The sequence below is a fragment of the Narcine bancroftii genome, chromosome 8 (genome assembly GCF_036971445.1).
Source record: "Narcine bancroftii isolate sNarBan1 chromosome 8, sNarBan1.hap1, whole genome shotgun sequence".
Taxonomy (NCBI): domain Eukaryota; kingdom Metazoa; phylum Chordata; class Chondrichthyes; order Torpediniformes; family Narcinidae; genus Narcine; species Narcine bancroftii.
The window spans coordinates 76,570,339-76,583,668 of NC_091476.1; the positions used below are offsets into that span (position 1 = coordinate 76,570,339).

At 53.3% G+C, this 13,330-nt stretch overlaps 1 protein-coding gene across 1 annotated transcript; it reads left to right on the plus strand.

Annotated features, from left to right (window-relative positions):
- The first annotated feature begins 1,184 nt into the window (after window positions 1-1,184).
- zfpl1 (zinc finger protein-like 1) lies at window positions 1,185-11,477 on the plus strand. Its single transcript, XM_069894265.1, is given in 10 exon segments — window positions 1,185-1,401; window positions 3,166-3,277; window positions 5,707-5,730; window positions 5,733-5,822; window positions 5,825-5,898; window positions 7,591-7,656; window positions 8,507-8,526; window positions 8,529-8,659; window positions 9,469-9,610; window positions 10,257-11,477. Coding segments are annotated over 10 exon segments (948 nt in total). The 5' UTR covers window positions 1,185-1,299; the 3' UTR covers window positions 10,444-11,477.
- Window positions 11,478-13,330: the final 1,853 nt, after the last annotated feature.

Here is a 13,330-nt window from a genome sequence, read left to right on the forward strand (position 1 = left end):
TTCCAGTGTCTGTAATTTTACTCAGACGAAGCCAGCTCAAGTTGTGCAAGTTTAAATGTATTTGTTGAGCAGGACCTTCGTGCTCTCCTGCCAACAGGTCTATTCTGTAGCAGTGGGAAGAGCATAATTTACAGAGCAGAAGATGTCATAGCATATACATTGGAAAAGCATTTATTGTCACAAAGAAATCTCTGGTGAGACCCCACTTGGAGTATTGTGTTCAGTTCTGGTCACCTCATTACAGGAAGGATGTGGACGCTGTGGAGAGGGGCAGAGGAGATTCACCAGGATGTTGCCTGGATTGGGAAACAAGTCTCATGAGGCCAGGTTGGTAGAGATGGGACTTTTTGCTCTGGAGCGTAGAAGGATGAGAGGAGACTTGATCAAGGTCGACAAGATTCTGAGAGGTGTAGATAGGGTGGATGGCCAGTGTCTGTTTCTTAGTGCGGGATCAGCAAACACTAGAGGATGTCTGTACAAAGTGAAGGGAGGGAAGTTTAGGGGAGACATCAGGGGGGAAGTTTTTTTTACATAGAGTTGTGGGGCCTGGAATGCCTTGCCAGCAGGTGGTGGTGGAGACTGGAACATTGGGGGCATTTAAGAGACTTTTGGACAGTCCGGTGGATGGAAGGAAAATAGAGGGTACTGGGGTAGGGAGGGTTCAGTACTTTTTTCTGGTCGGCAGAACATCGAATGCCAAAGGGCCTGTGCTGTGCTGAAATGCTCTATTAAAAGCAGACCAAAATACTGGAGGAACTCAACCGGTCTTCCAGCACCAATAGGAGACAAAGATTGTTGACATTTCGAGTCTGAAATCTTTTTCAAGGAACGTTCTATGAACATGTCACAAAATTTGTTTGCAGCAGCCGTACTGTTGCAAATATCACTATAAATTCCATTTAAAAAGTAAATCGATTCTTGCAAAAGAGAAAGCGAGGCAGTGTCTGTGATTCACTGTCCATTCAGCTGTTTTTGTGCAGCTGAGAGACTCCAAATTTAGGATTTAGCCAGGAATTCTTTGTACAATATTTATCCCATCTCAGGTCACCATATCATTTCAGTTTGTGGGATCTTGCAGTGCACAACAGAGGGACACACTCGCCTTCCTCTCCCTGCATGGGGAGCCTAGGAACTAAAGTCTCACGGCCCCAAAGTCCGGAGCTCCCTGCCGTGGGCGGGGGAAGGTGTTGGAGGCGGACCCACCCGGAAGAGACGTGGCAGCAGTAGGAGAGGCCAGAGGGAGCGGGGTTCGGGCCGCCGGGGAGACCGAGGCTTCGGGGGAGGCCCGGCCGGGGGGCCATGGGGCTGTGCAAGTGCCCCAAGCGCCGCGTAACCAACCTGTTCTGCTTCGAGCACCGCGTCAACGTGTGCGAGCACTGCCTGATCTCTAAGCACGGCAAGGTAAGGGGGTCCGCCGGGAATGAGGTCCCCCGGCGGGATCCGGATCAGTGGGGGGGATCTGGATCAGAGGGGGGAGGGGTCAGGATCAGAGTTGGGTCCGGATCAGAGTGGCGCCCAGGTGAAGGGATCCTGGTCAGTTGGGGATCTGAATCCGAGTGGTCCCCCGGCAGGGATCTGTATCAGTGTGGTCCCCCACTGAGGATCCAGATCAGTGGTTTCCCCCAGCAGGGATCTAGATCACTGGAGAATACGGACCAATGGGACCCCCGGCAGAGATCCGGATCAGTGAGAGATCTAGAACAATTGTGTCCTCTGCCAGGGATCCGTATCAATGGGGGAGATGGTGCGAATCTTGTTTACAATATAGAACACTACAGCACAGTACAGGGCCTTCGGCCTTTGATGTTGTGCTGACCCATATATTCCTACCAAAAGATACTAAATCCTTTCTACCCTGTAACCCTCTAATTTTCTTCCATCCGTGGGCCTGTCTTCTTTCTTTGGCTTGGCTTCGCGGATGAAGATTTATGGAGGGGGTAAATGTCCACGTCAGCTGCATGCTCGTTTGTGGCTGACAAGTCCGATGCGGGACAGGCAGACACGGTTGCAGGGGAAAATTGGTTGGTTGGGGTTGGGTGTTGGGTTTTTCCTCCATTGTCTTTTGTCAGTGAGGTGGGCTCTGCGGTCTTCTTCAAAGGAGGTTGCTGCCCGCCGAACTGTGAGGCGCCAAGATGTACGGTTTGAGGCGATATCAGCCCACTGGCGGTGGTCAATGTGGCAGGCACCAAGAGATTTCTTTAGGCAGTCCTTGTACCTCTTCTTTGGTGCACCTCTGTCACGGTGGCCAGTGGAGAGCTCGCCATATAACACGATCTTGGGAAGGCGATGGTCCTCCATTCTGGAGACGTGACCCACCCAGCGCAGCTGGATCTTCAGCAGCGTGGACTCGATGCTGTCTAAGAGTCTCTTAAATGCCCCTATTGTTCCAGCCTCCACCACCACCCCCTGGCAAAACATTCCAGGCCCCCACAACTCTTTGTGTAAAAAAAAAAACTTGCCCCTGAACTTCCCTCCCTTCACTTTGTACGGACGTCCGCTGATGTTTGCCTCTCCTGCCCTGGGAAACAGATGCTGGCTGTCCACCCTATCTACGGCTCTCAGAATCTTGTCGACCTCCATCAAGTCTCCTCTCATCCTTCTTCACTCCAGAGAGAAAAGTCCCAGCTCTGCCGACCTTGCCTCTTGAGACTTGTTTCCCAATCCAGGCAACATCCTGGTGAATCTCCTCTGCCCCCTCTCCACAGCGTCCACATCCTTCCTGTAATGAGATGACCAGAACTGAACACAATACTCCAAGTGGGGTCTCACCAGAGATTTGGAGAGTTGCAACATTTGCTTATGTCCAGAATCAATCTCCTGGATTGAGTTAATTGGGAACACACAGTGATTTTGATCATTAGGGATCCAGGTTAATTGCGATCCAGTTCATTCAGAATCCAGCAGTGAAATGGATCATTGGGACTCCAGTGGTGACTTGGTTCATTGGGAATCCAGGAGTAATCCAGTTCATTGGGAATCCAGCTGTGATCTGGTTCATTGGGAATCCAGTTGTGATCTGCTTCATTGGGTATCCAGCTGTGATCCGCTTCATTGGGAATCCAGCACAGTAAAAGTTCTGTGTCGGGGGGGGGGGGGGGTGGGAGTGGGAAGGATAGGCTATGTCACTACCACCTTGAACCTGATTTCCCTGTCTTCCTCCGACAGTGCATCGTCCAATCATACCTCCAGTGGCTCCAGGATAGTGATTACAGTACTAGCTGCCACCTGTGCAATGCCCCGCTCGCAGATGGAGACACTGTCCGGCTGGTTTGTTACGGTGAGTGTGTCCTGCTCCCCACTTCAACATCTGCACCCCCACCCAGTGCTCCTCCCCCTCTTCACTGAGGGATAAGGGGGATGGAATATTGGACATGTTACTGTGACAATACAAATGATCAGTTAGACCAGTGGTGCTCAACCTTTTTTCCCAATTACATACCACCTTAAATAATCTCTTACTTGCCACAGACCACCTATGGCATCCTATGACACAGGTGATCTGTAGTTAGTAGAATCAGAATTTATTGTGAGAAATGTGTAACACAATTTGTTGTTTTTTAGCAGCTTCACAGGGCAAATTATAACTCACCTTACAAAATAAATTTTAAAAAATAGTGCAAGAAAAAGTCAAAGTGTGGCCATGTCTGGGGGTCGTTGCCCGTTCAGGAATCCGATGGCGGAGAGGAAGAAGCTGTCCTTATGCCGCTGGGTGCTCATCTTCAGACTCCTTCCTGAGGGTAGCAGAGTGAAGAGGTCACGGCCTGGGTGGTGGGGGGACCTTGAGGATAGAGGCTGCTTTCTTCAGACACTGCCTCTTGTAGATGTCCTTGATGGAGTGGTCTGGTGCCCGTTATGCCACAGACCGAGTTCACGACGTTAATGTGAGAGTTGGTGCCTCCGTACCAGGCAGTGATGCAACCAGCCAGAATGCTCTCTGCAGTACACCTGTAGAGTCTTCAGTGACGAACCGAATCTCCCTAAACACCTAACAAAGTCTAGCCGCGGGCGAGCCTTCTTCGTGAATGCATCAACACAGAGGACCCAGAACAGATCCTAGAAGATGTTGGTACCCAGGAGTTAAGAAGTTCTTGACCCTCTCCACGACTGACCTCTCGATGAGGACCGAGTCATGTTCCCCCGACTTTCTCCTGAAGTCCACAATCAGTTCCTTGGTTTTGCTGACGTTGAGCGCAAAGTTGTTGATGTGACACCACCTGACGAGCTGATCTTAAATTTAAAATATTTAAATTTAGACATTCAGTACTGTAACAGCCCAATTAACCTACAACCCCCGGTTCATTTCAAATGGTGGGAGGAAACCGGAGGCCTTGGGGAAACCCACACCGACACAGGGACAACATACAAACTCCTTACCGATTTGAATCCCGGTCCCGATTGCTGGCGCTGTAAAGGCTTTACACCAACTGTACCGCCCCCTAATCTCTATCTCCCTCCCGAATGCTTCCTTGTCACCGTCTGTGATTCTGCCTTCGATTGTGATGTCATTGGCAAATTCATAGAGAGCATTTTAATTATGCCTGGCCGCATAGTCGTGGGTGTAGAGTGAGGGATTACAAAGTGGTAGGTTACTGGGAAAAAAAGGTTGAAAACCATTGGATTGGACCATGTCTAAGCACCACTCAGGTTTGGATTCAATCCTGAACCCCTGTGCTGTCAATGTGAGATTTATACGTTCTCCTCCAAACAGTGGGCTGTTTCTGCCCGCCCATCTGACACCCAGGTCACGGAACCTCACATCGGCTAACCACCCATCCAAGGTCCCAAAAGTGGATAACACCTGTCCCCGGTCTTCCGCCTCCCGACGTTCCAAACATGGACCACCTGGTCCTGGCCATCCGAGCTCCCAACGTCCCGAACGTGGACTTACCTCACCTGACCCTGGCCATCTGAGTTCCTGATGTCTTGAATGACACAGGTACTTATCACGGTTGAGTGTTTTACCCATATAAATGTCAACACCAACCACAAAATTTGACAGAAAATATTGGTCCATAAAACTCGACTATTATGTGTGGGGCAAGGTGAGTTTATGGGGTTAATCGTGCGGGGGAAGGTGGGGTGTACGGGGTTAATCGTGCGGATGGGTGGGGTTTACGGGGTTAATCATGCGGGGAAAGTGGAGTTTACGGGGTTAATTGTGCATGGGAAGCTGGGATGTATGGGGTTAATTGCGTGAGGGAAGGTGGGGTTTACGGGGTTAATCATTTGGGGAAGGTGGGGTTGACAGGTTAAATCCGTGAAGAAGGTGGGGTTTACGGGTTAAATGCGTGTGATGGGTTTACGGGGTTAATCGTTTGGGGAAGGTGGGGTTTACAGGTTAAATGCATGGGGAAGGTGGGGTTTATGGGGTTAATCATGTGGGTGAAGGCAGGATTTATGGGTTTAATCGTGTGGGGGAAGGTGGGGTTCATGGGTTAATCATGCAGGTAAGGTGGGGTTTATGGGGTTAATTGCGTGTGGGAAGGTAGGGTGTACAGGGTTAATCATATGAGGGAAGGTGGGTGTACGGGGTTAATCGTGCAGGGAAGGTGGGGTGTATGGGGTTAATTGTGTGGGGGAAGGTGGGGTTTACAGGGTTAATCGTGTGGGGGAAGGTGGGGTTTACAGGGTTAATCGTGTGGGGGTAATGGTGTCGGGTTTAACATGGGGTTAATCATGTTCATCCCCTGTCACTCTGCTGCCCAGACCTTTTCCACTGGTCCTGCCTCAACGGATGGCCGCGCAGCTGCCAAGGAACACAGCCCCGGCAGGCTACCTGTGTCCAACCTGCAGCGGGCCCATCTTCCCGCCCTCCAACATGGTCAGCCTGTGGCCGGCGTGCTGAGGGAGCAACTCGCCACCGTGAACTGGGCTAGAGCTGGGCTCGGCCTCCCACTGGTAATGAATCCACTCGGGGGGAAGGGCAAGAGGAGGGGAGACCCCGTTCCGACATCCTCTGCTCTTCCGGCCCCAGTAGGTCAGCAGCGGGATGAGGAGTGATGGCTGGGAAATGACTTGAGGGGTGGGCTCAGTGAGGGGGGACTGGGTGGCGGGGATGTCTGGAGTGTGACTACAAAATGTCATGGGGGTCAGTTTGTGTGACTCTATGGATGTGTGTTGGGGGCTATGTATGTGTGGGTGAGTGTGCTTAAGCGTGTGTATGTGTTAGTGTGTGTGTCTGTGAGTGTTTTTGCATGTGCGTTGGGGGCTATGTATGTGTGGGTGAGTGTGCTTAAGCGTGTGTATGTGTTAGTGTGTGTGTCTGTGAGTGTTTTTGCATGTGCGTTGGGGGCATGGATGACACTCCTCTGTGTGTTCACAAATGTGCGCGGGTGCATATAGATTGGCTTGCGTATAGAAACCAGAGAGTAGTTGTGGACGGAAAGGATTCTGCCTGGAGGTCAGTGACTAGTGGAGGGGCTGCAGAGATCTGTTCTGGGACCCCCTGCTCATTATGATTTTTATAAATGGCCTGGATGAAGAGGCGGATGGATGGGGCAGTGAGTTTGTGGATGGCATGAAGGTTGGAGGAGTTGTGGATGGAGCTGACGGTTACAAGAGGATATAGACAGGATGCAGAGTTGGGCAGAAAAGTGGCAGATAGAGTTCAATCTGGATCAGTGTGAGGTGATGCATTTTGGAAGGACAAGCCAGAGGCTGAGTACAGGATTAATGGTCAGATGCTTAAGAGTGTGGATGAGCAGAGGGACCTTGGGGTCCAAATCCATACATCCCTCAAGGTCACCGCACAGGTTGATAGGATCCTGGGCTTCATTAGTCAGGGGATTGAGTTGAGGAGTCGAGAGGTCATGTTGGAACTCTACAAATCTCTGGTGAGACCCCACTTGGAGTATTGTGTTCAGTTCTGGTCACCTCATTACAGGAAGGATGTGGAAGCTGTGGATAGGGCACAGAGGAGATCCACCAGGATGTTGCCTGATTGGAGAATGAATCTCATGAGGCAAGGTCGGCAGAGCTGGGACTTTTCTCTCTGGAGCGAAGAAGGATGAGAGGAGACTTGATCGAGGTCAACAAGATTCTGAGAGGCATTGACTGGGTGGACGGACAGCGCCTGTTTCCCAGGCCGGGATCAGCAAACACCAGATGACGTCTGTACAAAGTGAAGGAAGAGAAGTTTAGGGGAAACGTCGGGGATGTTTTTTATACACAAGACATTTGTGGGGGCCTGAATGCCTTGCCAGGGATGGTGGTGGAGGCTGGATTTTAATAGACTCTTGGACAGGTATACTGATGAAAGGAAAATAGAGGGTTACGGGGTACGGAGGGTATAATTTTATTTTGGTAGGAATATATGGGTTAGTACAACATTGTGGGCTGAAGGGCCTGTTCAGTGCTGTAGTGTCTATATATGTATACATGTGCACATGAGTGTGGAGGAGGTGAGTGTGTATGTGTGGAGCACACACACCCACCCCTACCCCTGTGACAGACCAGAGATGAGCCTGGTGCGATGGGCTGAAGGGCCTGTTTTTGTGCACCACTACAGAGATAGAGGGAAGGAGAGGGTAGTGGGTTCTGGGACCCCCCCCTGCCCCCCCAGTTCAGAGTCCCTGTGCTTTCCCCCTCCAGATCGATGAGGAGGAAACCTTGCGGGCCACGAGTCGCTCGACTGCACCGACTGGTCGAGTTTCTCAGGCAAGGCCCGGCTTTGTTTCTCTTGGTGGCTGAGGCTGCTTCTCATGGGGGGGCGGGTAAGAGGCCGCGGGGGGAGGGGAGGTGGGAATGGGGTTAGGGAATGAGATGGGGAAGTGGGTCGGGGGGAGTTGAGATGGAGAGTGGGTCAGGGTGAATGGGTCCAGTGTTTTGATTCAGAGGGTGGGCAGGGACTATAGGTCTGCAGTATGATAAAGGCCCCACCCTCCCATTCAGTGCTCCTCCATCCTCCCCTTCCCATGCCCCTTTGTCCCCCCCCCCCCGTCACTTCTGCATCCCAGTCCCTCTCACCCCCTCCTCTCTGCACCCAATCCTGCTCCTGTCCCTCCTTCTCCAATATGGACCCACTGTCTTCTCCTTTCCCTGCACGCCCTCATCCGGTCCAGGGTAATGCTCCCCCCTGCTCTCTCCAGGGTAATCCTCTGGTTCCCCTCCTCTCCGCATTATCCCCCTCCTCTCTGCATTATCCCCTCCTCTCTGCGTTATCCCCTCCTCTTGACGTTAACTCCCTCCTCTCCGCATTAACTCCCCCTCCGTTAACCCCTCCTCTCCGCATTAACTTCCCCTCCTTGTTAACCCTCTTCTCTCCATATTAACTCCCCCTTCGTGTTAACCCCTCCTCTCCGCGTTAACCCCCTCTCTGCATTAACTCCTCCTCCGTGTTGAACCCCCCCCCGTTAACTCCATGCTCTCCTTGTTAACCCCTTGTTCTCCACACCTTTTCCTTCTCCCCCCCCCCCCCACCCCTTCAGGTAAATACCCCACACCATATCCTGGCCCTGCTGCCCCCAACTCCCAAGTTTAACCTCCTGCACTCTGGAACCCCCTGCAGTTCACAGCACGGATGAGCACATTGCCATGAGCCAAGTGTTTCCCCCGAACGGCGCCATGCAGGAATACAGCACGGCTCCGAAGGACAGCGAGGTGAAGACAGTGCACGCCCACAACACACTTCCCGCCAGTGAATCCATCTCCGTGACTTCAGGTGAGCCTGGGTCCCGTTCACAGGCTGACGGACAGAACACCTCCTGTGTCGGCTGGCAGGGCAATTCTCTCCTCATTCAGTGGAAGGAACCGCCCCTGCCCACCCACTGCTGCCTGCTCTTTTGACAGCAGAGGGTCCCCAACACCCTGGGTTCCCACCCCCTCCCCAGGCACACTTTGTCCTAGACAGAGTTGGTACCAGCCCTCAGCCGGGGAGTTCCATTCATCCTGTCAACCATTACAGCACAGAAACAGGCCCCTTCCCCCCTTCGACTCTCTGCTGAATGATTTTTCTGCCTCATTCGACTGACCTGCCCCCAGTCTATGTCCTTCCACCCCTCACATTATGGACCTGTCCAAATTCTTCTTAAATGTTAAAATTGAGCCCGCGTTCATCACCTCAGCTCATTCCACACCCCCACTGCTCTCTGTGTGAAAATGTTCCTCTGAAATTTTTCCCCTTAATTTTTGTCCTCTGATTTGTATCTCACCTACCCTCAATGGGATAAGCTAACCTACATTTACTTTGTCTGTCCCCCTCATAATTTTAAATCCCTCCATCAAATCTCCCCTCATTCTTCTACACTCCAGGGAATAAAGTCCGAACCTGTTTAACCTTTCCCTGTAACTCAGTTCCTGAAGTATCACTGAGTCTCCAGAATGCCTGCGATCGGCAGGATGAGTAATTCTGTCCAGGCAGGGCTGGTGGGGAATGGGGCAAGCCTCCTGCCCTGTCCGTCCCCAGCAGTTCCCGAGCCCCTCGCTCGCTCTTGGGCCGCACTGGCGGGTAACCTGGCCTCCTCTCCGTAGGCAGCGTGCAGGCCCCTTTGCCCAGGAAGGTGTACGACACCATCATGCGGGATGGGGAAAAGACCTCAGTACTGCAGGTCGACTTCGATGAGGACAAGTATCGACGGCGGCCAGCACTCACCTGGTTCGCACGGTGGTTCAGGTAGGTTGTGGACTCAGGCCGGGTCGTTGAGTGTGGGTCCCAACACACACCTAGCGAGGTCCCACCATGACTGACCCCATACTATGTAATGACCACTTCCTGTCCCTCCATAGACCGAGCGTGACCCCTTCCTGTCCCACACCGAGCATGACTCCTTCCCATCCCACCACACACCAAGCATGATCCCTTCCTGTCCCTTCACACATCGAGCGTGACCCCACTGTGACCAAACCCACGGCCCCCAGGTGTCGAGACACTAAGGGAGGCCCCTCTCCCCATCCCGGCGCATACTCCGAGGGGGCCAGAACCCAAAGGTTGATCTGCTTCTCCATCTTGAGGGTCAGGACACTAAGAAAGACCCCCATCCTGGCTTACACTACTGGGGGTCGGGACACTAAGGAATTCCACCCCCCCACCATCCTGTCACACACTCCTGGGTGTCGGGACCATCCAGCAGACCCCCTCCCCATCCCGTCACACACTCTTGGGTGTCGGGACCTTCCCACCATCCTGTCATATACCCCTAACAAAGGGTTCTCCCTTAGGGTCTGCTACAATGAGACACAGTGTTGATGGTGGCATTGTCCCTTGCCGTGCCCAGACAGTTCTTCCTCCTCCCACCCCTCTCACCGGTCTCCTCCCGCAGGAACACGGCGGGATCGAAGCAACGGCCCCTGTCCCGGCTGCACCGGCTGCTGGTGGTGCTGGTGATCGGCGTCCTGGCTTTCCTCACCCTGGTGGTGGTCATGTCCAGACTAGGACGAGCCTCTGTGGAGAACGACCCCAACTGGGACCTCATGCAGAACCCTCACATCCAGGTGGGGGCTGAGTAGTTCAGGGCCGGGGAGGGGTGGGGTGTGTCAGTGTGCACCCATTCTCCGGGATCTCTCCCCCCGGAGGAAGCAGATAGGAACTTGGCGGGGCTTCAGAGAGGCCGTGATCCCCACCAGTGTCTCCGGAAGGAGTTGAGTGAAGGTTGGCAGGTCGGCGAGGTGGTGGGTCCTGGGTGGTGTCCCGTCCTGTGTGGGAACTCCATCCGGTTCTGCATACAGCATGTCGGCACCTCCCAGGCCCCAGGCAGCTGGTGGTGGAGAACACTATCACCCCTCCAGACAAGTGCACGTGTTCATCCATGCGTGCGTGTGCACACACATTGACAGACACGTGCGCACATGTAGACGTACACACATGCACATGTGTGGATACATGTACACACGTGGAGACGTGGGGGCACACATGTGGAGACACATAGAGACATGCACACACATGGAGATGCGTGATGTCATATGTGTAGACACATGGCACACTTGTGGAGACACGAGACTTGTACATACATGTACACACACACTTGCATATAGACTCAAACATACACAATCACATATAAACACACACTTTCATGCATACACACAAGGTATACACTCATGTATGCAAATATACACATATATATGTACACACAATTACACACGTACACAAACACACACACATAGTTTTCACGAGGCTTGCAGTTGAAAGGTGCCCCTCCCAATGACTGAATTGAGAATCCATGTGTCATGCCCTGTTGGAGGTCCCACCTCCTAGTGACCCAAGCCCCTCGCCTCAGCCTCCGGGAGATAGATGAGGAAGGTCTCCATGACCCCCTAAGGCATAGCCTGACCCCCCCCACAACTGGGGCCTGGACGAGTCACCCACAATTCCACAGGCCACGGGGGTTGACACTCTGAGTCACGGGGAGATGTCCTGAGACTGGGGAGGCTCTGAGGGAAGGGAGATGGGGCAGGGGGAGACACGAGAAGGGGCATTAGAGCAAGTAACACACTTTATCGGCGCCTGCAGACTTTCCTGTTGAACATTATATCGGCATTTGTCTTCACACCTGTTGAACATTATATCGGCATTTGTCTTCACACCCCTCCTGAGCAAGATGGCTCCTTGTCCCACGATCAAAGGCCCGGCCCTCCCGGATTGAGAAAAGCAGTCCGGCGAGACCCTTCCCAGTTTTTGAAGAGGGGGCTTTGTGGCTGGAATTCTCGGTGTGGTCCCACCAGGGTGGAGGCCATCAGTATTTCTCCTCCCGGAACTTTATGACCTCGAGCTCAAACCAGGCTCGTGCTACGAAGACCAGGAGGTTCAGGGCTGGAGGGAGAGATAGGAGGGGGTGAGCGGGGCAGGAAGTGGGGGGGGGGGGCATGTTGTGTCTGCCTCCCATCATCTCGCTCACCCTTCCTGTTACCCCCCTCCTCTCCCACCCACTCCTCATCCCACACTCTCTCTCCCACCTCCTCTGCCCTCTCCCCTCCTCGACCCCTCTTTCTCCCTCTCTCCCCCTCCACTTCCCTCTCCCTGCCTCTTCCTCCCTCTCTCCCCCTCCATTTCCCTCTCCCTGCCTCTTCCTCCCTCTCCCCTTCCTCCTCTCTCTCCACTTCCCTCTCTGCCTCCTCCTCCCTCTCCCTTCTCTCCCCTCCTCTCTCCCTCCTCCTCACTCTTTTCCCCTCCTCTTCCCTCTCTACCCCCTTCCTCCCTCTCTCTCCCCCTTCCTTCCCCCTCTCTCTCCCCCCTTTTCCCCCTCTCCTTTTGCCTCTCTCCATCCCCATGGGCAACCTGGTTGGCGCATCACCATGACAGCACCAGCGATCGGGACTGGGGTTCGAATCCCGCGGTGTCTGTAAAGAGTTTGTACGTTCTCCCTGGGTACCTGGGTTTTCCCCGGGGGGCTCTGGTTTTCTCCCATCATTGAAACGTAGTGGAGGGTTGTAGGTTAATTGTTTGTATTTGGATGTCACGGGCTCGTGGGCCAAAATGTAGGTCTACATTTAAAAAAATTAAATCTCTCTCCCCCTCCCTCTCACCCTTATCTCTCCATTCCCTCTCTCTCCTCTCCCTCTGTTTCTCTCCCCTCACCCTTCCCCTCTCTCCATCCCCATCTCCTCCTTCCCATCTCTCTTCTCCCTCTCTCTCCCCGTCTCTCACCCTTTCCCTCTTTCTCCATCCCCATCTCTCTCTTTCTCCTCCCCACTCATACCCTTCCCCCCTCTCTCTCTATCCCCATTTCTCTACAATCCCCCCCCCCCCCAACAACCCCGCCCCCAGCGGTTCTGGGTTAAATGTGGAGGTTGGGGGGGGATGTGTGATGGGGAATCCACCAGGTCGCCCCCCACCCCACCCCACACTTACCAACGGGGAGTAGAAACAGTGCCAGCGCGCAGAGCCTCCTGGCTCCACTCTGCATAGAGTAAATTACTCCCATCAAAGCCCAGTAAAAGCTTACCACGTGGGACATCTGCAGGGAGACAGAACGGAAGCCCAGGGGGTTACAGCTGGCCTCCGGCCCTCCCGATCCCAGGCAGTGGGGAGCTGCTCGAGGAGTCTGAATTCCTCCGGCCCCCTCTCCCCAGCGCTGAGAGCTGGCAGGGTCCCCGATTCTGTGCAGGGGGCGGTTCATGCCTGAGAAAACCATTGACGGAAAAAGGATACATAAAGTGCAATTCTTTCACCTGTGTGACCTGCGATTTCTGATCATTTATATTTATGAGGTCTTGAATAAAAAAAAACATTCTTTTTCTAATTGCGAGTTAACAAAATTAAAGGTGTTGATGATTGATGTGTGCCTTGGGTCCTCATCTCTGGATCTGTGTCCTGGAACACTGGCTCTTGTATCGATGGATGGTGTCAGGGAATAAAAGGGGGAAACTCTTCTTCCCCCCCCCCCCAACTCCTGAGACC